At 52.0% G+C, this 24,780-nt stretch overlaps 1 protein-coding gene across 1 annotated transcript in view; it reads left to right on the top strand.

Annotated features, from left to right (window-relative positions):
* The window catches only part of CACNA1I (calcium voltage-gated channel subunit alpha1 I), a 110,137-nt gene that overhangs the window by 18,715 nt on the left and 66,642 nt on the right, over positions 1-24,780 (top strand). Inside the window, exons 3-4 of the mRNA XM_033117537.1 lie at positions 11,110-11,221; positions 12,892-13,025. Of these exons, the coding sequence (XP_032973428.1) occupies positions 11,110-11,221; positions 12,892-13,025 (246 nt within the window). The remainder of the gene's footprint in view (positions 1-11,109; positions 11,222-12,891; positions 13,026-24,780) is intronic.

Raw genomic sequence — 24,780 nt, 5'->3', positions numbered from 1 at the left:
CCCTCAGACCGCCTCGCCATCCTGTTGGGAGAAAAACAGCCCCATTTGTTTCCCTCGGAGAGAAATCAATATGTCTTTTTAATCAGCCAGAATGTCTTCCTGCTAACCTCTCTCCAGCTCTCCTGTGGGGCTGCCTTCCACATTCTGTCCCCATCTGCCTGTGGAGCCGTGCTCTGCTCATCTGGTCTCCTTCTTCTCTCCCCAAGTTCAAATCCTAATTCTGGCACTTACTGCTGTGTGATACTAAGCGAACAACCTGGCCTCTCTGGGCACCATTTCCATCTAGATGAGGAATCAGGAAGAGAAGGCTTGGCTGACTGAGGTGCTATGTGGATGACAGGGCTTGGGGTACTGGGCTGGGAGGAGAGGGCAGGGCCGTAGTAGACAGAGCAGGGTACCTGAGGGCTGTGCCTGGCTTCTCCCAGAGCAGTAGGCGAGGTTCCCACCCACTCACTCATCCATCCATCCATCCATCCACCCCCCCCACCCCCCCCATCCATCTACCCAACCCTTACATTCATGCATTCATTCACTCACATTCCCAACCTACTATCTACCCAAGAACACTTACAAAAGGGTCTTAAATGCCAAGTCAAGGAGTTTGGAAACTCTCTGGAAGGCATGGGGAGCCACAGAAGCCTTTTGGTTTTGAAGGAACCTCTGGCTGCTGTGTAGAGGATGTATCATAGGAGGCAAGGATGGAGGAGGAGGCTGTTGAGAGACTCAGGAGTGAGCGAGTGCTGCCTGCCTGGAGCAATGGGGTGCATAGGAGTGGATGGAGAGGAGAGATTTAGGTGGTGAAACGGACAGGTCTCTGAGTTGGGTGTGGGGAGAAGGGAGAGGGAGGCCCTGAAGGGTTCTTATCTCGACAACTTCCAGCATTGGTGGTGATTGGGGTTTTGTTCATCGGGGTAGGAAGTGCAGGGGGAGAATTTGGTGGTCTGGGGAGAGTATGACTTACCCATCTTGGACATGATGAATTCGAGGTTCCTAGACATGTCCCAGGCAATGCCTGGGAGGCCTGCTGCTTAGCGGTGAGTAAGCCTGGGCCTGGGACAGACCCGGGACTGGTCAGCCCAGGGACCGTCTTCAAGACAATGGGAGTGGGTGTGGGGTCAGGGACAGGTAGGGGAGACTGGGGGTTGGGGAGCCTGAGAAGGTCCAGCATTTAAGGGATGGAGCCCATGAAGTAGGAGGACGACCTGCCCGGGGCGTTGTGGTGTCCCCAGGGCCCAAGGGAGAGAGACTTTCTAGAACAAGGGTCTTAAATTGAGATTCGTGAACTTGAATGGGAACGAGATGCACGTTTATTTTCACTGACCTCTGACTGAAGTGTAGCATCTCTTTCTATCATAAATGGAGGTAGCAAACCGCAGCGGGACTATTGGCAGGTCTTGTGACTGTCACCAGTAGCAGTCCCGATATGTCCATGTCACATCGTGGTGGTTGGAGAGCTCTCTGAATGTCATTGACAGTCATCGCTGCTTCACAGTCACTCAGTATCAGACCCACCACTGGCTCTGGTTATTCATTGTACTGACAATGAAGCACGTATAGTTCTCTATCACAAATGTGTTTTCTTACAAAATATTTTGACAACAATTTTAACATAACTGGTTCCCTTCCTTTCTAATCTTAAGCATTAAAAATGTACACATTTCAAAACATTATTCTGAGAAGGGGTGTGTGAGCTTCCCCGGGGCCACAGGAAAGCATAAGAACTGTTGCCGGCGAATGGTCAGTCGCCCCCGATGCTGCTGGCCCCGTGGGCGAGGAGGGGGTGTCACTCGTCGTAGTGTGTGCAGGTGTAGGAAGGGCTGCAGGCCTCTGTGGGATGCCTATGTGACCGTGTTACATGTGTATGGCGGGTGGGCAGAGGAGACGTGTGTCGGGGAGAGGCCCCCAGGAGGCAAAGAAAGAATGTCGTTACCCTCCATCCGGAAGCCCTCACCTTCTTTGTGTCTCCACCGAGTGTCTCCTCGTGGTTTCTGGAGGGCAGTGGCCATGTCTTCTTCATTCAGGGTTCCCAGAGCCACTGTGGCCTCACCCAGTAAAGGGGTGCTGAGTAAATGAATACAGAAGGATGGGCATTAAAAAGGAGAGGAGGGGGCGTGCAGGTTAGGAGAGGAGGCTGCAAAGCCCTCCAGGAACAGAAACCCTGCCTTAGTCTCCTTGATGCCCCCAAGGGACAAGACCTCCCTCCCACCTGAGGCTGCAATACCCCTGGGCCACTGCTCCAGGCAGGGCACAGAGAGTGATGGACACACTCTGCGCTTGGAGAACACAGCCTGCCTGGGAGTGAGAAGTCAAGACAGACCACACTCAGTTTGTAGCTGTTACAAGGGGGAGGGTGGGCATCCAAGGCCCAGAGGAGGTGTCTGACCCCCTGCCCAGGACCCAGGAGACTTCCCTACAGGCACACCTTCCTGTGGGTGGGCTCCTGTGGCTGGCTCAGCTGCCACGCGGGACCCTGGCACTTTTCAGCAGTGGCTGAAGCGGCAGTCGTGCATGGGAGAGGGTCCTTGTTTAGAGCTTCCTTCCCAGGGCCCATCCGCCCCGGGTTTTCTGCTGAGCTGACAGCCCCTGTTCCCTGTCATCGGCCTCCCCCTCTCCTGCTGTCTGCACTGTGCACTGCGGCCTGCTGGGCATCTGGGAATCAGAGACTTTGGCCAAATTCAATGAGTTTTCACATTATGGGACTTGAAGAAGTGGGGTGGGGACAGAGACAAGGAAGGAAGGGAGGGCTCACTAACCTCATTCCCTCCTCCTAGGAGATCTCCGCCCACGGAGGCTCCATGGCTTATACACAGAGCCAATCAGGCCAGGCAGGGCCATGTAGCATGTGGGGAGCTCCCCATCACTGGAGGCATGTAAGCAGAGAGAGGCCTAAGACCATCTGCCCAGCAGGTCTCTCTACTTTATGAAGCAACTTTCTGCCCCAGCTCAGCCACTGTGTCACCTTGGGTAAGTCCTGCCATCACTGGACCTTTATTTTCCTATCTGTAAAGTGGGTGCGATAGTCTGCCATGGACATGAGAAGAACAAATTCTTAAACAAATGGAAGACAGGATGGTGTGAAGTTCAAATCCGGGCTCCGCCCCTCACTAGCTGTGGCCTTGGGCAAGTCTGTGAAACAGGGATGACACCCCTCCCTTGCAGGGTTGTGGTGAAGGTTCCCATGGGGATCTGCAACAGTGGGCTCCCCAGCAGGGACTTGTGTTCTTGTAATTGTTGCATTTTTATTTTTCCTTAAAGTAGCTGTGCTTCATCAGTTTTTTTGTTTTGTTTTGTTTTAAAGATTTTATTGGGGAAGGGGAACAGGACTTTATTGGGGAACAGTGTGTACTTCCAGGACTTTTTTCCAAGTCAGGTTGTTGTCCTTTCAATCTTAGTTGTGGAGGGCGCAGCTCAGCTCCCGGTCCAGTTGCCGTTGCTAGTTGCAGGGGGCGCAGCCCACCATCCCTTGCAGGAGTCAAACCGGCAACCTTATGGTTGAGAGGACGCGCTCCAACCAACTGAGCCATCTGGGAGCTCAGCGGCAGCTCAGCTCAAGGTGCCGTGTTCAATCTTAGTTGCAGGGGGCGCTGCCCACCATCCCTTGCGGGACTCGAGGAATTGAACTGGCAACCTTGTGGTTGAGAGCCCATTGGCCCATGTGGGAATCGAACTGGCAGCCTTCGGAGTTAGGAGCATGGAGCTCCAACCGCCTGAGCCACCGGGCCGGCCCCCATCAGTTTTTGTTACACTTTTTATTGAGGTGAAACATGCAGGCAGTAGAGCTCAGAAATCTTAATGGCCAGCTCAAGGCATCTTCCCATAATAACACTCCTGTGACCCCACACAGGCCAAGAAGTACGCCTCCAGCCCCCGGAAGCTCCCAAACCCCCACCCCCATAGCTACTCCCCCCAAGTTACCCCTGCTCTGGCCTCCTTCATGTAGGTTGGTTAACTGCCTCATTTTTCACTATATACAGAGGGTGCCAAAAAATGTAGACATATTTTAAGAAAGGAAAAAACTATTAAAATTGTAATGCTCAGTATATACCGATAATAAAAGATGAATACAAGTCACATTTGGCTTCTGCAGTTACAAGAGGTGCTCAGAGTGGTTCCCATCAGCATCCAGACACTTCTGATTACGGTGAACTACTGCTTGAGCAACGTGGACCAAAGTGTCCACTTGTATCCATTTTTTTTGCATCCTGGTATATACTTGGTGCACACTCTTTGCTCTTCAGTGTCTGTCTTCTGTTACCCAGCGTGATGCCTGCGAGTGCCATCCAAGCTGCTGTGTGTATCAGCAGTTTGTTCTTTTTCATCGCTAGGTAGTATTCCATCAAGTGAATGGACCACAGTGCCTTGGCACTGTTGACATTTGGGGCTGGATAATTCTTTGTGGGGGGACTGTCCTGTGCACTGTAAGATGCTTAGTGGCACCCCTGTTCTGTACCCACTAGAGGCCAGTGCTTGCCTTCCCAAGTTTCAACAATCAAAAATGTCTCCAGATGCGGCCACGTGTCCCAGGGGGATCAAAATCATCTGCAGTCTGACTCATTCTCCTGTGGGTGGGCACGTGAGTGGCTCCCTGGTTGGGGCTCTTATGTCAGCATTTCTCTGGGGTTTGGACCCAGGAGTGGCACTGCTGGATGCTAGCGTGGGCCTCTGTTTTGCTTTAATAGATGCTGCTAAGAAGCTTCCCAGTGGTTGTTGCTCATTAAGAAAAGTTGAATTTATAAATTCATGAATTGTGAATGGATATCTTCTTTATAGCCCGGGGCCTGGAGCCTAGTTGACATTCAAAATGGTGGCCTCTGTTAGTTACTTCAGTGCAGGCTACACAGCCTCACATCCAGCCGGGTCCTGGAAGGGGGACGGACGGTCTCTGGGCACCTCGGGGCAGTAGTGAGCGTGAGTCTCTCAGAACTCTGGTACAGCAGCTGCTCCATGATGTCTGGGCTTCTCAGAGGGGCACAGAGCTGGACCAAGAACTGGGGTCTAGAACCTCAGGCCCCAGCCTGTGAAGGCTCAAGGCCTGAGCTCCCATCCCACTGGGGATTGATAGGGGAAGGACCCCCATACAGGGTCTGGCTCACCTTTCTTGCCTCTCTGGTCCAGGAGGATGCAGCCCCCAGTCCCCTTCCTCCACTTGATTTATTTAGACAACTGAGGCACAGCCTGGAAATGGATCAGACTTTGGATTTGACAAAAATGAAAACAAACTTGGCCGCCCCAGCCAAACCCAGCACTCCCACCCCCACCCACCTTTCCAGAGCCCCCCAATTACAGAAACCGAGACTGTCAGCAGGGGCCCCAGGATGGAGGGTGGTGGTTGCCATGGTAACCACGCAGGCCTCTGGCTCCTGTTCCTGGAGAGGAGGCTGCCCCCAGGGGCCTGCTTGGGTGTCAGGAACTGCCTCCTCCATTTGGTCACTCTTCTCTCTGGGAAGTGAGTGGCAGGTTTGAGGGGACCCCTGGCATGGGGCCTTCCCTGGTGACCCTGTCCCCCCAGTTCACATCCCGGCCTTCTCAAGACTCTGCAGCCGGGACGTGGGGTGGAGTTACAGTTCCAATCCAGCCTGGCCTCTGACTGGGGCTTTGAGGCAGCACCGTCCCCTTGCTGGCTTCCCCTCCCACCATCTCTGCAGATATGTCCTTCTTTCTCGGGCACGGGCAGGGGCAGAATGGGCCCCATCCTGACCCCACTAGGCACAGCCAGATAGGCTGATGCAGGGCTCACGGCCGACCCAGGCCCACTCGAGAGGAACAGTGTGGGTGAAAAGGGAAAAGCAGATATTCCACTGACCATATGCCAGTTGAGAGTCCCTCGTGTTCCAGGCCCTGGCCCAGGGGTTGCAGAGCACGTGGTTGAGCACGTGGGAGGACGTGGTTGAGGACGTGAATTCGAATCCTACTCCTGCCACATCACATACCAATTGCATGAACTTGGGCAGCTGTGGCTGGAGCCCTGGAGCCCACTCCCAGTGCCTCTGTTTCCTTATCTGTAAAAAGGGGGTAACAGTAGACCTGCCAGTTTTGGGGAACTTTGCTTAAGTTCTGGGGTGATTTTCCGCCTCACTAGGCCTGAACAGATACATTTTTTGAAAGTGAAGTAAAGTGGAGTGAAGATGCAGCACACGAGACATCCACGTAGCGGGCTGGGATAGAATCTCTTATTTCTATTCAAGGTCATGTTGAGTGATCAGCAGAAAATGCCAGTACGGGACTCTCAGTCCTCTGCTGGTGAGGTGTTTATTTCCCCCTAAAGGCAAAAGAACGGGCCCTGTTATAGGAGAGGTTGGCAAACAGAGGGGCTGTGCCTGCTGTACAGCATATGCCAAGCCCTGGTCCCCCATCCACGGCTGCACTGGCTCTGTGTTCGGGGCCTCTGGGCTCCCTGCCTCATGTGCTTGCTGCAAGGTTTAAATGAGATAATACGTGCTGTTTGATTAGAAAAGTCCTTGGCAAACATCGAGAACACTTGAGAAATGTTTGCTATTGTTGCCATTTTCACTCTTGTTAACCCGGGCCTGGCACACAGCCGGCACTCAATATGTGCTCATATGTGCTCAGTAATTCACTGCTGGGCTTGGAGGCCCCAGCTCTGAGGACCTGAGGATCATGGGAAGTGTGAGCAGAGCAGGGGGAACAGGGTAGGGGTGGGGTTAGGGCCTGGGCCACAAGGTGGGGGCTGGCTGGGGGTGTAGCCGAGCCGGGGGGTGGGGACTCTGCAGCCCCCAAGGATGTTTTCTCCCCGGGAAGGAAGGCTTTGCCTGCCGAGGAAACTATCAATTGGATCGCCATTGCTGGGTTTCCCCATCTGTGTTCCACAAAGGCACCTGGGCTGCCTGTCAGGGATATAATCAGCTTCAAATGACTGAATGTGGCGGTGCTGAGCAGGTGGCACACACAGCGCCTGAACATTTGGGGAAACATGGTGTTTCAGTGGGTCTGAAATCCACTGTGCTTTAGGGCCCCCGTGGGTTCGGAGTCTGACGTCTGAAGGCCACTGTGTTTTTTGGATGGCTCTCCTCCCTCTGGTTTCCATCTGTGGGATGGGTGATTGGATCAGATGCTCTCGGAGGGCTTGGGTGGGGTTGTTCTGTGACAAAGGTCACCTCGACAGAAGTGAGGGCCTGGGCGATGAAGTAGGCAAGGTGGCAGGGTCCTACCTGCACGGCCTCAGATACCAGGCTGGGGGCTTTGAGCCTCGCTGCGAGAGGCAAGAGGGAGCTGTTGAAGATCCTCTATCCTCATGGAGCTGGCACTCAAGCCCCTGCCTGCCTGATTTCCCAGAAATCCCGTACCACCCTTGGGGTCTCCATCCTCCCTGGCCTGACAGTGCTCTCAGAGTTTCTCAGTGCTTGTGACTAATGGTGGAAACATGAGGCGTTGGGCCAGGCCATGGAGTGTTCAGACAGGAGACCTCGACTCCCTCTGACAGTCTTCTTCCCTGTGCTACGTGGTCTGGTTCAACTTCAAGGAGGGTTGGTGCCTTTGATCCCCCAGCCAGTGGGGAGCATGTCAGGAACCGCGGGCAGTGATGCCAGCTCTGGCCTGACTTCTAAGCCTCACAGTCTCTTGGAAAGGGCCCAGGCGCTGCCATCTGGGATTTCCCTGAGTGCCTCGGGGCAGGGCCGAGACTGTCTATCTCTGAATGTCTGCAACTGAGCAATCTAGAGGTGAAAGCCACTCCATCTGCCCCCTTGAGGGACTCAGTGCCACGGGCAAGCTGGGTGAATGACAGAGGCAGGACGCATAGCAGCTTGGGGCACCAATGAGTCAGACCGTTCGGGCTGCTCCCGACTGTGTGACGTTGGATATGTCACTTCAGCTCTCCAGGCCTGTGTCCTCATCTGTCTCCAGCGGGCTATGATAAGAGCTGGGACCATGTCCCCCGGGGCCTGGCACACAGTCCTTGTGGTTACTGCCAAGTTCATGGCTATGAAACCAGCTAGACCAGGTGGCTAGGGAGCATTTCTGGAGAGCAGGCTGAATCACCATCTTGTGACTGGGGAAAGGTGCTTCAAGGGAAGCTTTAAGAAGAGGTGATAAATGAACTGGGCTGTGAAGGATGAGTAGGAGTTTGCCTTGTAGAGACGGTGGAGGGAAGAGAAAGTGCATGTAAAGTAGGCTTGGGGACAGCAAGAAGTTCAGTGCATGCCAAGGCCAGTGGGAGATGAGGCTGGAGGAAGTCACTGATGTCAGTGTCCAGGAGGCTTTGGGTGTCAGGCTAAGGAGGGTGATGGGAGCCATGGAAGGTTTTTGAGCAGGGGAAAGGCACAATCAGAGTTGTGCTTCTGGCAGATTAATATGGCAGTGCAAAATACCTTGGAGACAAGAAGGGCAGGCTCTGGTTTTGCACGCCAGCTCTGCCTTTTTCCAGCTGGTGACGTTGGGCAAATCATGTTCCCCTTTGTGTCTCAATTTCCTCATTTGTAAATGGGGCTTATAATAGTATTGTGGGGATTAAAGGAGATAACACTTGCAAAGTGACCCAGTAGTGTTAGGTACACAGTGTGCCGGTTATTGTGTGGGGTAGATTGGAAGGGCAGACACCAGGGCTGGAAGCTGGAGGAGAGTCTATGTAGGGTCCAGGTGAGAGATGCTGAAGCCTCAGGGGAGGGTGGGTGAAGTCACAGGCAGGGACAGGCCATGTGTTACAGAGGAGAGCACTGTCCTTGGAGTCCAGCAGGCCTGGTGTGAAACTTAGCTCTGGTATTTCCCAGCTATGTGACCTAGGAGAGGTCCCTAGTTTCTGTGGGCCTCAGTTTTTCTATTCTGTAAAATGGGCCTGCTGAGGAAGAAGTGGGGGTGCCGGTCTCCTGGGAGAGCCCTGCTATGTGCATTTTGAACTTGAAACTGGCAGGAAAGGCAGAGGGAGCAGAGGAGGAGGCTGGAAGGCGAGAGAGCACAACAGGCAGGGTGGGGGGACAGCAAGGGGGATGGGGGGCATTCAGTGGTAATTAGAACGTTTGAACTTCAGAAAAAGTTAATTAATGATGAAGCTGCTGCTGGAATGATGTTCAGGCTAGAAGGGGGCCCTGGCAGCGACTGAAAGTAATTACAGGCTGTGGCGGGAGAATGGCAGGGCGGGGGGTGGGAGCAGGAAGGAACAGGGCTCTGGTGAGAAGGGTCTGAGGGAGAGAGGGGGAGAGAAGGCAGCACCCCAAGGTGAGCCAGGGCCTGGGGATGGGAGGGAGGCTGTTGCCAAGGAAACCAGGTTAGTCTCACATCAGGCAAAAGGTGCTCAGCACCCCCTGGCTGGGGTCTGTCTGAGGGTCTGGATAGAGTGGCTACATCCAAACTTAGAGCGAGGCTGTTAGATTGAGGAGTAGGGTTTTCCTTTGGAGATGCCCAAGAATCACTGGGTGTTAGAGTGGGCAGGGCCCAGAGAGAGTCACTTATTCATGAAACAGACGTTTCCTTGATGCCTGTCACCGCAGGAGCTGTGAATGCAAAACCCTTGTCCCCTTGGAATGTAGCTTCTAGCTGTGGACAAAGACAATGAGCATGTCAACAAGACACCTTCAGGGCATAAGTGCTCAGAAGGTCACTAAGCTGGGAGAGGGTAGTGGTTGGGGTGGGAGAGGGTGACCACTGAGGGGGGAGAGATTGGGTGGGGACTTCTCAGAGGAGGCGACAATGAAGCTAAAGGGTTAGAAAGAGCAGTCCCTGAAGGTCTTGAGAAGAGTCTCCCAGGTAGAGGGAACAGTAGGTGCAAAGGCCCTGGGGTGGAGTGTGCCTGATGTGCCTGACAGCCAGGGTAAGGGTAGCAGGAAACGAGGTGATACATGGGTCCTTGCAGACCATGGTGAGGGCTTCGAAGTTCATACTGAGAGAGACAGAGAGCCATGCCAGGGTTTTGGTCAGGGGAGGGAGGTGCTCTCACTGCTCTTTTCAAAAACTCACTGCTGCTACAGGGAGAGTGGACCAGAGAGGCCAGAGCAGGCCCATGAGGAGGCACCTGGGCCTCCAGTGGGGAACCTTCACAGGTTCAGCGACAGGAAAGGGCCTTGCCCGAGGCCTCAGACCCAGTCAATGCTGGAACTGGAGTTCAAATACAGGCCCTCTGGTTCACTGCTTTCACAGCACAGAAGCTGCCATCCTGTTTCCTGTGGCTCAGTGCCAGGGGCGGGAATGGGGTTATGCAGGCAGTGTGCCATGAGTTCTATCAGCACCCTCCTCTTAGAGATGGAGAACCTACTTAAGTCCACTTTACCTCGAATCACCTTCCTTTGAATGAAACACAGATTTACTGAGGCCCCTTCCAGCTCTGAGCCTGGTCCTAGGACTAGGTGGATTAAGAGGGATGGGACTGGACCTCAGTCAGCTGTTCTAAGACTGGGCAGGAGTTGCCAGGAGGGAAGGGAAGGAAGAGAGTGTTAGTGAGAGAGCAGCCTGGTGTGTGTGGGGGAGAGCCACTGGTGCTGGCCCTGCCCAAGGCTGGGTGAAGAGATGTCTCTAGACCGCTTTGGCTGCAGGAGACCTTCTGCCTGGGCAGGCCTGGGGAGGCCGAGCCCCACTCTGCTTGGCGCAGGGGCTGGGGAAGCCCAGGCACAGATATGCAGGAGTGTGCAGATGAGCTCTAACTTTGACGGGATTGTCCAGCCAATCTCAGCCACACTGGACCAGCCCTCTGCAGGCTCCAGATCTAGGCCTCAGGTAGGGAGGGGTGTGTGTGGGGTGTGGGTCAGGGGAGGGGAGAGGTGGTCAGAGAAGGGAGGCAGTAACAGTCTGAGGGAGGAGGGCCGAGGTGGAGAAGCACAGGTGGCTTGCCAGCTTCTGGGAACCTCTCTCTTCCTGAGCCCAAAGGGAACTCTCAGGCTGGGGCAAGGAGTTGGGGGAGGGGTTCGGGAGGGGGTATGGGGGGGGTTAGATTCTCTGGTGGGTTTGGCATGTGTGGCCATGTCTGGTGTGTGTGTGTGGGGTAGGGTGGTGGCAAGGTCTTTGAGAACTTGGACATTGACCTATTCAGGGAAGAAACTCAAAGAGGTCATATGCTATGCCTGTGTTTGTGATGGATGGGGGGTATTACATTTAGGGTGCACTCTGCTCCCCATGGCCACGGGGTCTCTGTACCCACAGTTTTGTCCTTGACTCAATGTGCACGTGGTTTGAATGTGTCAGCATGCTGGTGATCCTGTTGAACTGCGTGACTCTTGGCATGTACCAGCCGTGCGACGACATGGACTGCCTGTCGGACCGCTGCAAGATCCTGCAGGTGAGGCCGCCCCGCCTGCTCCTTCTGCCTCTCTAAGCCCCGCCTATCTATCCTGCCTGCTCCGCCCACCCACCACCGCGCCTCCACCATGCCCCGCCCATCCACAATGCCACGCCCAACCACCCCTATGTCCCCGCCCTGCCCCGCCCTGCAAAACCACATCCCCACTACCTGGCCTGCTCTCTCTCAACTCGCTGTCTTTTTCCTGACTCCCACTTGGTCTTATTCATTCCCCTTGGTGATCCTCTCACCCCTCGAACCCCCATCCATGTCTGGGCTCTGCCCTAGTCCAGACCCCCGTCTTCTTCCACCTCCTCCTCCGGCTCTCCCCAGCCTGACTCCTTCCCCACCCTGTGCTGTTAAAGCATGAATGAATGACTCTAACATTCCTCTGCCCAAAGCCTGTCCTTTGCTCTCCAGTGAGTTCTCTTGGAATAAACTCCAAGCTCTATAACTGGCTCTCGGTGTCCTTTAGGAGTGGGCCTCCAGTATCTCCCCTGTATCTCTCCTGTTCTCATCTCCTGAGGTCCCAGGTGGGGCTAACCCTTGGTACCTGCCATGACTGCATGCAGTTCATGTACACCCCTAGTGCAGGGGTTAGGATTATACCCATTTTACAGATGTGGGAACACTCAATGCTATCTCCCTGGAAAGCCAGATTCTTCCCGGAGGAACTGTCCTGCCTCCTGGGTTTCCAGGGGACTCAGCAGTTCCCAAGAAGCCCAGGACCTCAAAATCCCCTGGGGGCACTTGTTGAACATCCAGACCCCCAGCCCATCCCAAACCTGCAGAATCAGAATTGCTGGGGTGGGCCTGGGGCCTGAGTGGCTAACAGCTCCTCAGCCAGCTCCCAAGTGGTGTTACAACTGATTAGCTTCAGTGGGTACTAGGCTGGCTTCCCTACCAGGTGGTATGTTCACCGAGGACACCCAGCCTCTGTCCTGACACACAGTAGGTGCTCACTGCCCATTTGTTGAATTGAATTGACTGCAGCCTTCATTGATCCTGGAAAGAGGAATTCCACCCAGGTCCTGCCCTTAGGAAACACACTTACCTGAGCCCATAGTTAAGGACACATTTGGGGCCTCCTTTCTGAGCAGAGGAAGGCAGCACTGAGACCTGTGCCTGGGGTGGGTATCAGGCCTGTTTTGAGAAATTTCATTCTGTGTGGGCTTTGGAGTCAGATAGACCTGAGAGTCAGTTCTGGATTTTGCCACTCACTTGCTGTGTGACCTGAGGCAAGTTGCTTAACCTCTCTGAGTCTCAGTTTCCTGATCTGTAAAATGGGACTATTCATGGGGTCATTGTGAGACTTGGAGAGAATCCAGGTCAAGTGTCTAGCCCAGTGCTTGGCAATTATTAGGGAAATCCTCTTTGCTTTATATCCACCTGGGTCCCTTGTCATTATACCTGGTTTTAGGGAACAAATAGAATGGGCTGCATGACCTTGAGCAAGTTCATTCCCCTCTTTGGGCCTCAGTCTCCTCATCTGTGAAATGATTGCATTGGACCAGGATCTCTGAGGTTCTCTTCCTGCCTAGGATAAGAAGTTTCCAGGTCTTTCCCAGGCCCCTTTTGTCCATCACTGTGTCCCAAGCCATTGTGGCTCTGAGCCCTGGGTCCTGTTCTGGAACCTCACACTTGCTTCTTGCCTTCCTCCTGCCCCACAGGTCTTTGATGACTTCATCTTCATCTTCTTTGCCATGGAGATGGTGCTCAAGATGGTGGCCCTGGGCATTTTTGGCAAGAAGTGCTACCTTGGGGACACGTGGAACAGACTGGATTTCTTCATTGTCATGGCAGGGTAGGTAGTGCACATCAGGCATCTAGGAGTCTCTGGTGCATGCCAGATTTAATTTCAATAATCCATGGGGCTTCCTGGCGATGATGACGACGCTGTGCGGTAATGTCTGGACAGACAGATGTTCCTTCCTCCCCTCTCTGGCGAGTTGTGTGTTCTCCTCATTGTCAGCCGATACTGGGTCTGTTTTACACTAACCAACTGACCTTGAGAAAGCCACTTACCCTCTGTACGCTTCAGTTTCTTCATCTGTAAAATAGGAATAATAAAAGTAGCTACATCAAAATGAGCACCCAATAAATGTCAGCTGCTACTATTATTCCAGATCACTCGGCAAGTCAGGGATTGAGTGTAGACTCAAGCACTGACTGACTCCAAACTGGTTATTTCTACCAAGACGTAAGCTACAGTCAGAGAGAGGCCAGGTGACAACTTAGTGCAGTTCAAATGTCTGTGCCCTGTTCCTGCTTTCCTGGGTCAAACCAGGCTGGTGGCTCATTCAGGCATTACCCAACCACCAGGGGTTGAATGAGCTTCTACCAAGGGTCAGCACTGTCAGAGGTGTGGGGTATGGAGGACCGCAAACCCAGACAGAGGACTTGACCTTCAGCTACCATCTGGGGAGAGGCACCCAACAGCTACAGGGTAAACGTGTCACACATACTGAGACCAGGGTTCTGGGCAAAGCACGTGGTTTTCTGAAAGCATCTGTGAGCCAGACTGGGGGCTCGGGGGCTTGAGGACTTCTCCTGAGGAAGTGACACCCAAGAGCTGAAGGATGAGCAGGGGTTAGCCGTGCCCAGCAGTGGTCAATATGGCACAAATGACAAGGGGGAGAGAAGAAGGCTAGAGGCCCGTGAGTGTGTATATGTATGTAAATATGAGTGTATGTGAATGTGTGTCCATGTGTCATTGTATGTGAGAGTGTGTGATTGCACATATGTGTGTATCAGCGTGTGTGTGTGTGTGTGATACCATTGGGAGGGGGCGAGGAGGGTGGAAAGGCACGTGACTGAAATGGAGAGTCGGTACCAAGTCTATGCAAAATTCCGCAGATACATTCTGAAGTGAAATGATTTGTCCACTAGTGTTAAAAAAGTCATACCTCTTCTAAGCATCCTTTCTAAGAACTGTATTCAATTTCACAACCCCATTGTCAAAAATTATTTAGACTTAACTAGAAGTTATGCTGGGTTCGTATGGTTTCTTGTGAACTATGTCACCCCTTTGTCAAGTTTGTCATTCCCATTCTCTTTTTGGTGTGGCTGGAGGATATCCTTAAGTAGGTTTTTTTTTTTTTAAAGAAAAGGTGTTTGGATAGTGTCATTTTTTTTTTCATTCCTGTCTCTCCAAACTTATATTCCTTTGATCTTTGTGTACAAAGGGTAGTTTTTGTCTGCATTGTTCTAGAGTCGTAATTTTCTCCCCACAGAACCTGGCACATGGTATCATTCAAATCTACAACAGTATTGCAGGTAAGTTCAGTACAGGTCTGGTGCTTCTTTCTTGGGAGACAACCTGTTTTTTCCTTGCTAGAAGCTTGTAGGGTTTTCTCCTTACCTTCGGAATTCAGATATTTCACTAGGGTAGGCCTCGGTGTACGATTGCTCCCTATGGGCCCTTTTAGAACTCAAGAAAAGGAAAAAAGCTTTTATTTTTACTTTTTTGGTTATTGCCCGTCCTTCTCTGGTCTCTCCTGAAATCCCCATTGAGTGGGTACTTCCCTCTTCTATCTATTTTCTGCATCTTTCCTCTTTTCCCTCAGATTTCATCTGTGCCAGGAGAGAATTCCTTGGTCTTCTGAATCACTAGCCATGTCCTTTCTTCCACTTACTGCCTCCGTTGGAAGCGTTCATCTACTCGGCGTCTTGTTAATTCCCAAGATCACTTCTTTTTCCTGGATTTCCTACTTTTCAGGGCAGTTTGGGTCTGTTCTTGTTTTATGGATACAGTACTCCCCGCATCTCCTCATGGATCCTAATTAGGCTCCTTAAAAGTCCTTTCCTGATCCTGAAGTCCAAGCATAATTTCCAAAAAGTTAAACAAAAAATGACCCTTGCCCAAATGTTAGAAGTAGAATATATCACAGTGCATCACTGAGGAACGAGCAGGATGATAATTAGCAGAATTAGGAAAATGGGGAAAAATGGGTATTGGAGAAAGAATGTGGGGATGAGAGTGCTGGGTTAGAATCAAAGCTGGTGAATGACCTACAGGGTCATGAAACCATAACCTTTGGGCTTATCGTTTCTATCGGACAGAAATCACTTATAAAAATCTACAAGTTGGGCTGGCCGGGTGGCTCAGGTGGTTGGAGCGCTGTGCTCCTAACGCCGAGGTCCCCAGTTCTATTCCCACATAGACCAGTGAGCTGCGCCCTCTGCAGCTAAGATTGTGACCAACAGCTCTCCCTGGAGCTGGGCTGCCGTGAGCGGCCGGAGGTTGGCGTGGGCTGCTGTGTGCTGCCAGGAGCGGCCGGTGGCCAGTGTGAGTGGCCGGCAGTCAGCGTGAGTGGCCATCATGAGTGGCCGGCAGCTGGCGAGAGCTGCCGTAAGCTGCTATGAGCGGACGCCTGACTGCCTCCAGCTGGAGGGAACGCAAGTCTCATCACACCAGTGTGGGCCAGGGAGCTGTGTCCTACACAACTAGACTGAGAAACAACGGCTTGAACCAGAGTGGGGGGGGCAGGAAGAAGGGGGAAAAAATCTACAGGTTAACATGGAAATTCACAGCAGCCAGACCTTTAATTAAACAGTAAATGGTGAATCAAACAAGGTATATTCCCCTAATGAAATCATCCTTAGATGGGTCTGTTAAATAATGCTCTGAAGTTACATCGAGAGATATACTGCTCTCCCTTTGCCTTATTTCCAAGTTTTAGGGTAATTTTTCTTAACTCCTGTTTCGAGGAAGTCACTTGTTTTGCAGGCTCCACTCGCTGCCTCCCATGAGGGTCCCCAGCCTGCCCTTTAGATCTGAAGAGTTTTATTGCTGACTGGTCCCATACCCCCGCCCCCATGTGCTCATATTTATAAATTAAGACCATGAAGACCTAAGCTGAGTAGAGTGAGGGGCCGCCCTGGCTTCAGCATTGTGGTGAGGTCTCCATTTGATATCTTTTCTTGGTCCTGGGGTGGGGGCAGGATGGGGCGGGGTCCACAGCCCGGCATCCTCCGGGGTTAGGGAGGGCTGGTGCCTGTGCATAGTATCCCATGCTTGGTTTCATGCTCTGCTGTCGCCATTTACAAATTCTTAATACGTTTTGAAAATGGGGCCCTGCATTTTCACTTAGCACTGGGCCCCACAAATTTGTAGCTGGTCCTGGATGGGGGCAGGCTCACTGGAGACTCACGTGTGGGATGCTGGGAACTCAGGTGACCCAGACCTACCCCTGCCCTCAAGGTCCTCCTGTCCTTTGTGCCTAGGGATGGCGTGGGTGCAGAGGCAGGATGGCAAGCCACAGCCCCGGGATCCGGAGCCCAGCCCCCCAGTCCTGCTCCCACTGGAGACCTGTCCCCAGAGCTGCCCGCCCATCCCCCGTGGTCCCAGCCAGGCTTGGGCTATAAATGTTCTGTTTCCTGAGTAACAGGCCTGACATCCCAAGTGTATTTTCTTCCTTCCTGCTCCTCCCCTTCCCCAAATTACTAGCTCCTTCTTCAAGCTCTGGAGGAGACGAACCTCTGCACTAGAAGTTTCCTTAGTCAGAGCTTTCATCTCCACATCCAGTCAGCCCCTGCTTCCAGGCTGCCACTGCAGGAACTATTTCACAAGGAGCCGATCCCAAATTGGGACAGCCTAAGGTGCTAGAAAGTTTTGTATTTTTTTCCACCAAGCTGAAATTTGTTTTCCCATAGCTCCCACCTGATGGAACCATTCATTCACTTCTTCATTCACAAGTTCAGCATTTCTTGAGCACCTACTACATGCCAGCCCTTGTGCTGGGCAGTAGGGACAAGACAGACGCTGTTGTAATCTCATGGGGCTCGTGGTTTAGAAAATGGATTTAAAACATAATAAAATTCTAAAGAAATTCTAAATAGGGATCAATGCTGTTGCAAAGAAGTGTAGAGGGCCATGAGGGACAGAAGAGGTGCCTGATTGCGACGGGTCAGCATACAGCTCCCAGAGGAAGAACTGAGCAGGCAGAGGGTGGGGGCAGGGCAGCTCAGGGAAGGGGGACAACATGCAGGGGACTTGAGGGGGCCTTTTGAGGAAGAGGAGGGAGAGCAGAGGGAATGTCGGAGCCCAGGGATCCCGGGGGTGTGTGGGTGCTGAGAAATGAAGCCAGAGAGGGGGCAGGAGCCTGATCATACAAGGAAGCCTGGAGTCTGTGGGCAGCGCTGTCCCTGACAGACGCATGACTGTCCTTCAGGATTTGGAAGACGGCTCTCTTCCTCCCCGAGTCTCCCCTTCTCCACATGAAATGTTCCCAGTACCTCCCACCATTTGTCAAAGGACAGATGAGGAGGCCTCGCCTGCTGGCTTCACTTTAAGTGACCAAACCTGTCTCTGTCCCTGGCTGGAGGGTAGGACCCCAACCAGTGATGACTTACGGGGCAGAGAAAATGGACTGCCCTGGTCCTAGTGCCATGTAGGATTGTGGTGACCTGTTGAGTGGCTGGGCTCCCTGTCATCCCCAGGTGGTGGTTGCCCTCCAAGCCAGTTCTCTCCCATCCTGGAACTAAACACAGTTGTTTGTTTCTTTTTAACCCAAGTGTCAAACTTTGCATGTGTCGCTATGAACTTCATCTTGCAATGATCTCTTGGAGTCCTAATTCAGTCACGTATTATATTTACTTCCTTCCTGTGCTCGATCAGCCCAGGTCAGCAAGCCTGGTGGCACCTCACCAGAGACTCTCTTCCAGTGTGTGACAAAGCCCTGGTAATCATCGGGTAATAGCTGAACCCGCCTCCCTGTCTTCTTTAAGCCACGTTTTTCTGTCTTTGTCCATTAGGAGGCCATGAAATCGTCAGTGGAATTCTTGTTGAACTTGAGACATTCTTTACCTGTATATCTCCCTTGGTGCATCATGCTGGTAGTTCTACCTCTTCCCCTCACCAAAAACATGAAACGGCCTTTGCCAGCTTCAGGGAGAGGCCTGGGCATCTCTGTTAAAAGCTTCCTCAAGAATTCTAGTGCTGGGTCTATAGGATGAACCAGAGCTGGAGGGCTGGGCTGCACGGATCTCTCCAATGCGGCGGAGGCAGAGCCACGACAAGAGCCTGGCTGGCATGGGCCCCACCTTAGACGAGAGCAGGGAACAGGAGCCATAAGTCTGAAAGCCACTGAAAGCTTCTGACTGGGGCTGTGATGGTGTCTAATGGAGCCGCTGAGGGAGGAGTGAAAGGGCGACCTCCCTGATCTTCAAACATGTGCACAGCCTTGCACCCCTTCTCAGTGCTCCTCAAAATTCAGAGAGCAACAGGCTGCCTGGGGTACATGTTAACGTACAGATTCCTGGGCCTCACCTCCGGGATCTGGACCCAGCAGGTACAGCAGGACCTAGGAATCTGCATTCTAGCCAAAAGCCCAGGTGGCTCTGCTGCAGGTGGTCTAGTTCATTCGACCCTCATTGGGGCTCCACTTCAAGTGGAGACCATGAGTCCCAGTTCTGGGAACAGCACAGAGGGGAAGAGGTGTGGGGAGCTGCTCCAACTCTGATCTGCGTCCAGGATCTGAATTCATTCTGACAGGAAGATGTACTTTGTGAAAAGAACAGTGGAGGCTCATCGTAAGAATTTCTGTCATCAATGGGATTACCACAAATAGCAGTAACATCAGTAACCCACCACCTGGCCAGGGAGAGGGAGGAGAGGCCAGGTCAGGCTTCATCGCACCCTGGAAGCATTTCTCCCAAGTGCTTCCCGCCCTGACTCTCACAGGCTCTCAGGAAACAAAATGTTAATAAGAACAGTTCCTCAATTCTGGACTGCAGCTTTCTAAAAAGATCAGGCAGGCACATCGCCTCTGTGGTTGCCTGCTGAGAGTTCCTTTTGTCCAAAGTGCCCCATCAGTGGGACTTTAAAAAGCAAAGGGAATTGAATCCTCTTAGGCGTCACGCAGGGCGGGGTATGATAAAAACAAGAGCATCTGCTGAGTCCTCACCGTGGGCCGCTGCTCTGCGTGACCTGGTCTAATCTTCCGACAGACTGACCAACCGGCTCAGAGGGAGGGACTGTGGTCAGTTCCATTTCACAGATGATGCACAGGGAGAGGGCGTGACCTGCCCAAGGTCACGGGCTGGTAAGGGGCACAGGGGCTGCTGGACATCGGGAGCTGGGCTTCAGCAGCTGGAATCAAGTCCTGGTTCTGTGTAATTTGCTGGGGGTATTTGCCAGGGATGCTTTTGGTTGCAAGGAACAGAACATCCAACCAACAGTGGCTAAAGCAAATCCTGGGGTGTTTTTTCTTGACGTAATATGAAGCTTGGAGGTCAGTGGGTAGTGGTGATGGCTCTGTGATGTCCTTGTGATTTTCCAGGCCTTCCTTTCGTGGTCATAAGGTGACTGCTGAAGCTGTGGGCATCACGTGTGCACGGACGGCAGAAAGGATAAATGGAGACAGGGCTGTGCCAGCTGCACCTGTCCAGTTGGATCAGGAAAACATTTTCTTTTCTAGATTCTTCCCCTGTCCCAGCACACTTGGCCAGAACTGGGTCTTGTGGCCATCCTTAGCTGCAAGAGAAGCTAGGAAAATAGGAAACATCATTGAATTTGGCTAAATCAACCAAGAATTGTTCCCTGGGGCCAGGCAAGATTGGAAGAAGAGAATACTCATTGGGTGGGCAACTCTCAGAGTCTGCCACATTCCTTTCCCAGGGTCTGAGTTTGTTTGCTCTCGGCCAAAGCTGTGGTCCTATCATGTTTTTAAGTCCTGGTTGGGACCTGGGGCCTCTGCCTGGACTGACTGGTCAGGGCGCGTGATTTTTTGAGAAATCTGAAGTCAAATACCAACCGGTACAAGCTCCACAGAGGCCTTTGCCTGCCAGCAGACCTGGCTGTGGTTATGGGCGTAGGGGGTCATCATTGGGGCTGTTCCCAGAAGCCCTTGCAGCTGGCCTGCCTCCTGCATGGCTCTGTGTGCACTATCTGTGTGTCACGGAAACACGCCATGTGTCAGCAGGCCCAGAGCACCCTCCTGGCTGTGACACTGACTTTACACCCTGACTTGTCCGGGGCTCTACGAGTCTGTCAGCTCTAAGGACGGGGTGCTCGGCAAGGCTGAGGCTGAGTCATCATCCTGGAGTCCCCTGGGCCAGCATGGAGGAGGAGGCTCCACGACATGTCTGTTTCATATCTGTTGTATTCAGGCACCCCAGAGTTGGGGGAAGTGTCTGGGGCCATTTTCTTTAAGCTTAACTGGCCGTTGGGTGGGTGTGGACCTGGGAAGATTCCAGCGGGAACCTTGGTGTGGATGATTTCTCATTTGCATATGGAGTAGAGTGGGAGAGTGATGATCACTGCTCAGGTCCGTTTCCATGGAAATGGGATGCCAGATGCCATGGGGGAGGGGACTTAGTCACTAGAGATTCTCAGGCCACAGGTAGACAAGCCAGACACCAGTCAGTCATGACTCACGCAGGACTCTCTCAGTTACATGGCACAGGAATCTGCCCAACCTAGTTTAAGGGAATTTATCATCTCCTTTATCTGAAGTCCAGGGGTCTCTGGCTTTAGGGTCTGCTTGACCCAGAATCCTGAAGGATGTCACTAGACAGTGTGTCCTCTGTCCCACAGCTCTGTTTGTTCCTGTGCGGACCTCCATCCCTGGCAGCTTTCCTCTTGGGTGGAGGGTGGCGCGAGGCAGCCTCGGTTCATAGCCTTCTCCCTCGGGTTCAACCCCAAAACCCCTTTCCTTTCCCAGCTGCGCCAAGGAGTGTGGAATGGCGCCTCCTTGGCTTGAATTGGCTAATGAGTATCATGTGCTCATCCCTGAACCGATCACTGTGGTGGGAATGAGGCAGGGCTTTGATTGGCCAGACTTAGGGCAAGTCCCACCCAGGCACTGGGTGTGAGGTCAGCCCCATCCATGCTACGTGGCCTGAGAGTGGGCAGGATGCACTTGGCAAATCAATCCTAGGACTTGGCAAATCAATCCCTTAGGAGCAGCGAAGGGCGCTCCGGCAGGCAGAAACCACCAGCGCTGAGATGGTTTACTAGAACTGATGTTTGCTAACTGGGCTGCGTGCTCTTACTTTCTCACAACCTTGAGAACTTGGAAGATGAGGAAATAGAGGCTCAGAGAGATTAGCAGGTCAACCTCTTGTAGGGGCCAGATCAAGGATGTGCTCAGGTACAACTGACCCCAGAGCTCGTTCGGACTCACAGCATCACGGGTGTTACCTTTTCAGAGGCCAAAATATTTCAGTTGATCTGCTGGGAGGACTTGGGCAGCCTCACCAGCCAGCTCTCAGAATGCTGCTGTTGAGTCCCCTGGAAGAGACATTTCTGGTAGAGCTAAAAGTGTCTCTATCTGGTTCCCAGCAGCCATGCCCACCTGCCGTGGTGCCAAGATTACGCTGGAGTAATGGAGCTAAATTTCATATGAGGCAGACATGAGGCATATTTGGGACACATACAAAAAATTACATACTGTGTTTCCCCGAAAATAAGACCTAGCTGGACAATCAGCTCTAATGCATCTTTTGGAGCAAAAATTAATATAAGACCTGGTATTATATTATATTATATTATATTATATTATATTATATTATATTATATTATATTATATATTATATTACGTTATATTATATTATATTGACCGAGTCTTATAGTAAAATCAGCCTGGCTCTTAATTTTTCCTCCAAAAGATGCATTAGAGTTGATTGTCCGGCTAGGTCTTATTTTCGGGGAAACAGGGTATTGTTGCTTATCTGAAGTTCAAACTTAACTGAGCAGCCTGTATTTGTCTGGCAACAATACCCAGAGATAAAAACAACTGGAACATTGTCACCTGAATGGAGCCTTGGCGAGACAAGGTCCAGGGTCTCCTGCTGCTGAGGTCCCTGGAGCTGCCCGGGTTCCCACCTGCCCGGGATCGGTCTATGCAGCCCTTCCTTTGACTTTGTTGCCCCCAGATCCCCCTTTACTTTGAAATTGGCCTGCGTTGGGTTCAGAACATCAGTTTCTTTATCAGTCAAGTGGGCTTCATAACCCCTGTTCTTCTGGTTTCATAGGATTTGTGTGAGGCTATATGTATGTATGTATCTATACACACACACGCACACACGGTCTCACAATTACGTTCACAAACTTGTTGCAACGATGTTGCTAATCTTTTTTGATATCAGAGAGATTATTCATTATGAATTTGTATCAACTGGACAAACACAGTTAACCAAATTGACTATTTGGAAGTGCTGAAAAGGCTGTGTGAAAAAGTTAGATGACCTGAACTTTCTGCCAACAATTCATGGCTCTTGCATCACGACAATGCACCAGCTCACACGGCACTGTCTGTGAGGGAGTTTTTAGCAGTAAACAAATAACTATCGGAACACCCTTCTTACTGATTTGACTCCCCAATGACTTCTTTCTTTACCCGAAGATAAAGGAAATATTGAAAGGAAGACATTTTGATGACATTCACGACATTAAGGGTGATACAATGACAGCTCTGATGGCCACTCCAGAAAAAGTTCCAAAATTGCTTTGAAGGATGGACTACGCACTGACATCAGCGCATAGCTTCCCAAGGGGAGTATTTCAAAGGTGACCATAGTGATATTCAGCAGTGAGGTGTGTAGCACTTTTTCTAGGGTGAGTTTGCGAACTTAATTGTCTGACCTTGTATATACTGGGGGTGCCAAAAAAATGTATACAGGTGGACACTTTGGTCAACGTTGCTCAAGCAGTAGTTTGCCATAATCAGAAGTGTGTGAATGCTGATGGTAACCACTCGAGCACCTCTTGTAATTGCAGAAGTCAAACATGACTTGTATTCATCTTTTGTTATCGGTATATATTGAGTATTAAAATTTTAAGAGTTTTTTCTTTGCTTAAAATGTGTATACAGTTTTTGGGCACTGTGTGTGTGTGTGTGTGTGTGTGTGTGTATATAAATATATATGAAAATAACCCATAAATCATGAAGTGCTGGGTCAATGTTATTATTTCCTAATTCTCTCTTTCCATTATTTCCTTCTTCCCTTCCTCCGCTGAGCACCTACGCGTGCTGGGCGCCGGGAGAGTGGCATAGACTAGTGGTCTACCAACACAAGCCTGAGTCATCACAGAGCCGCCTTCTGACAGATGATCTGCCGTATCCAGCATCTCAGCTTCCTTTCCATTAGCTACATCTTAAATTACATTTTAAGAAAGCCCCCGTGGGCCCCTTGCAAAGATTGAGGAAACACCCTATTTTTATCAGCAACACACAGAAATCATCTCCTGGGAGGGGTATTTCCTGGAAAGGTGTTAAATCTCAGTCATTTATGTTGTTTCTTGTCAGCTCCAAGGTTTTTTTCTGATTTTTGTCCTTCAAGTTATTTGTTTGACAAGCCGGCATGGGGAGCCCTGGGCTAGGTGCTGGGCACCGGGACCATCCAGCTGGGACTCTGAGGAACAGGGACATGGCAGAGCATGCCTCGGAGCCAGAGGTGCTCTAATAGAGGCACAGTGGGGCACAAGGCAGGAAGGAGAGCTCACTTCTGCCCGGGTCTGGGATCTGGAGAGCTGGGAAGGGCGCTGCGGGTGGAAGGACTGACAAATGCACGGAAATAGCAAGGTGCACTCTGGGAATGGAGAGGTTTGGGTGTCCCCCGAATGCAGGGCAAGTGGTGGGCAGTGCTGGAGTCATGGCCGGACGCCTTTACCATCTGGGCTTTCTTCAGCAGGAGGCGTATCCAGGGCAGTGGTAAAGCTAGCCTCATGTGATTTGTGGGCAAGTGTGACGTGAAGCAGTGAGTGAAGCTGTGATATAATACTAGCTATACTTCCTTGGCTCTGACTTGTGGCAGGCTCTGTTCTGAGCACTGAGTCCATATAGGAACACATTCCATCTCCCCCACCCTCGTGAGGTTGGTTCAGTGACTTACTTGCCCGAGGTCTACTCCATGCTCTGGGAAACACTGCCCCCAGGCTGGCCCTATTCTGTGGTGTGTGTGTGTGTGTGTGTGTGTGTGCGTGTGTGTGTGTGTGTGTGTATTGTGCTTACCCGCCATCCTGCCAGCTGAGGGGTATTCAGGAGCCAGAACGCAGCCTGGCCTGATGATGCATGAGTTCAGGGTGGGGGTGGGCCCCGCAGTGCTCCTGGATCCCCCATTACCTAGCAGTGTGCAGGTAGAAGGACTGAACCTCAGCTTCCTCTTGTGCAGTGGGTGCCATAATCCCACCGTGGGAAAGAGTATAAAGTGCTCTCGACACATAGTGAGTGCTCAGGAGACCCTTCTGAATCAGCCAGGACTCTTGAGTTGTGAGTGACAGAAACCCAATGCAAACGGGCCCCATGCCCCAGAGGGCATGTACTGGCTCGCATCACTGGGAAGTAAAGAGGGCAGATCCAGGATTCAGGTACAGCTGGAAGGAGTTCTCGGACCATATGGTCAGGATCCTGCCTCTCTCCAGCTCTGGCCTCAGCCTTCCTTTGTGTTGGCAAAATTCTCAGGCCACCACGGTGACAGGATGGCCATTAGCACCTCAGGGTTGCCAGGTGGTGGCTTAGCCAGGGAGAGCACCCTGCAGTGCCCGCTCAAGGGCTGGGTCTACCTGGGGCCACAGGCCCATCCTGAGCCAGTCGCGGTGGCGGGGGCCTGGCGTC

Source organism: Rhinolophus ferrumequinum, chromosome 10, assembly GCF_004115265.2.
Source record: "Rhinolophus ferrumequinum isolate MPI-CBG mRhiFer1 chromosome 10, mRhiFer1_v1.p, whole genome shotgun sequence".
In the NCBI taxonomy this organism is placed as follows: Eukaryota; Metazoa; Chordata; class Mammalia; order Chiroptera; family Rhinolophidae; genus Rhinolophus; species Rhinolophus ferrumequinum.
Note: the sequence above shows the minus strand (reverse complement) of the source record. Positions and strands in the feature narration are given on the sequence as shown.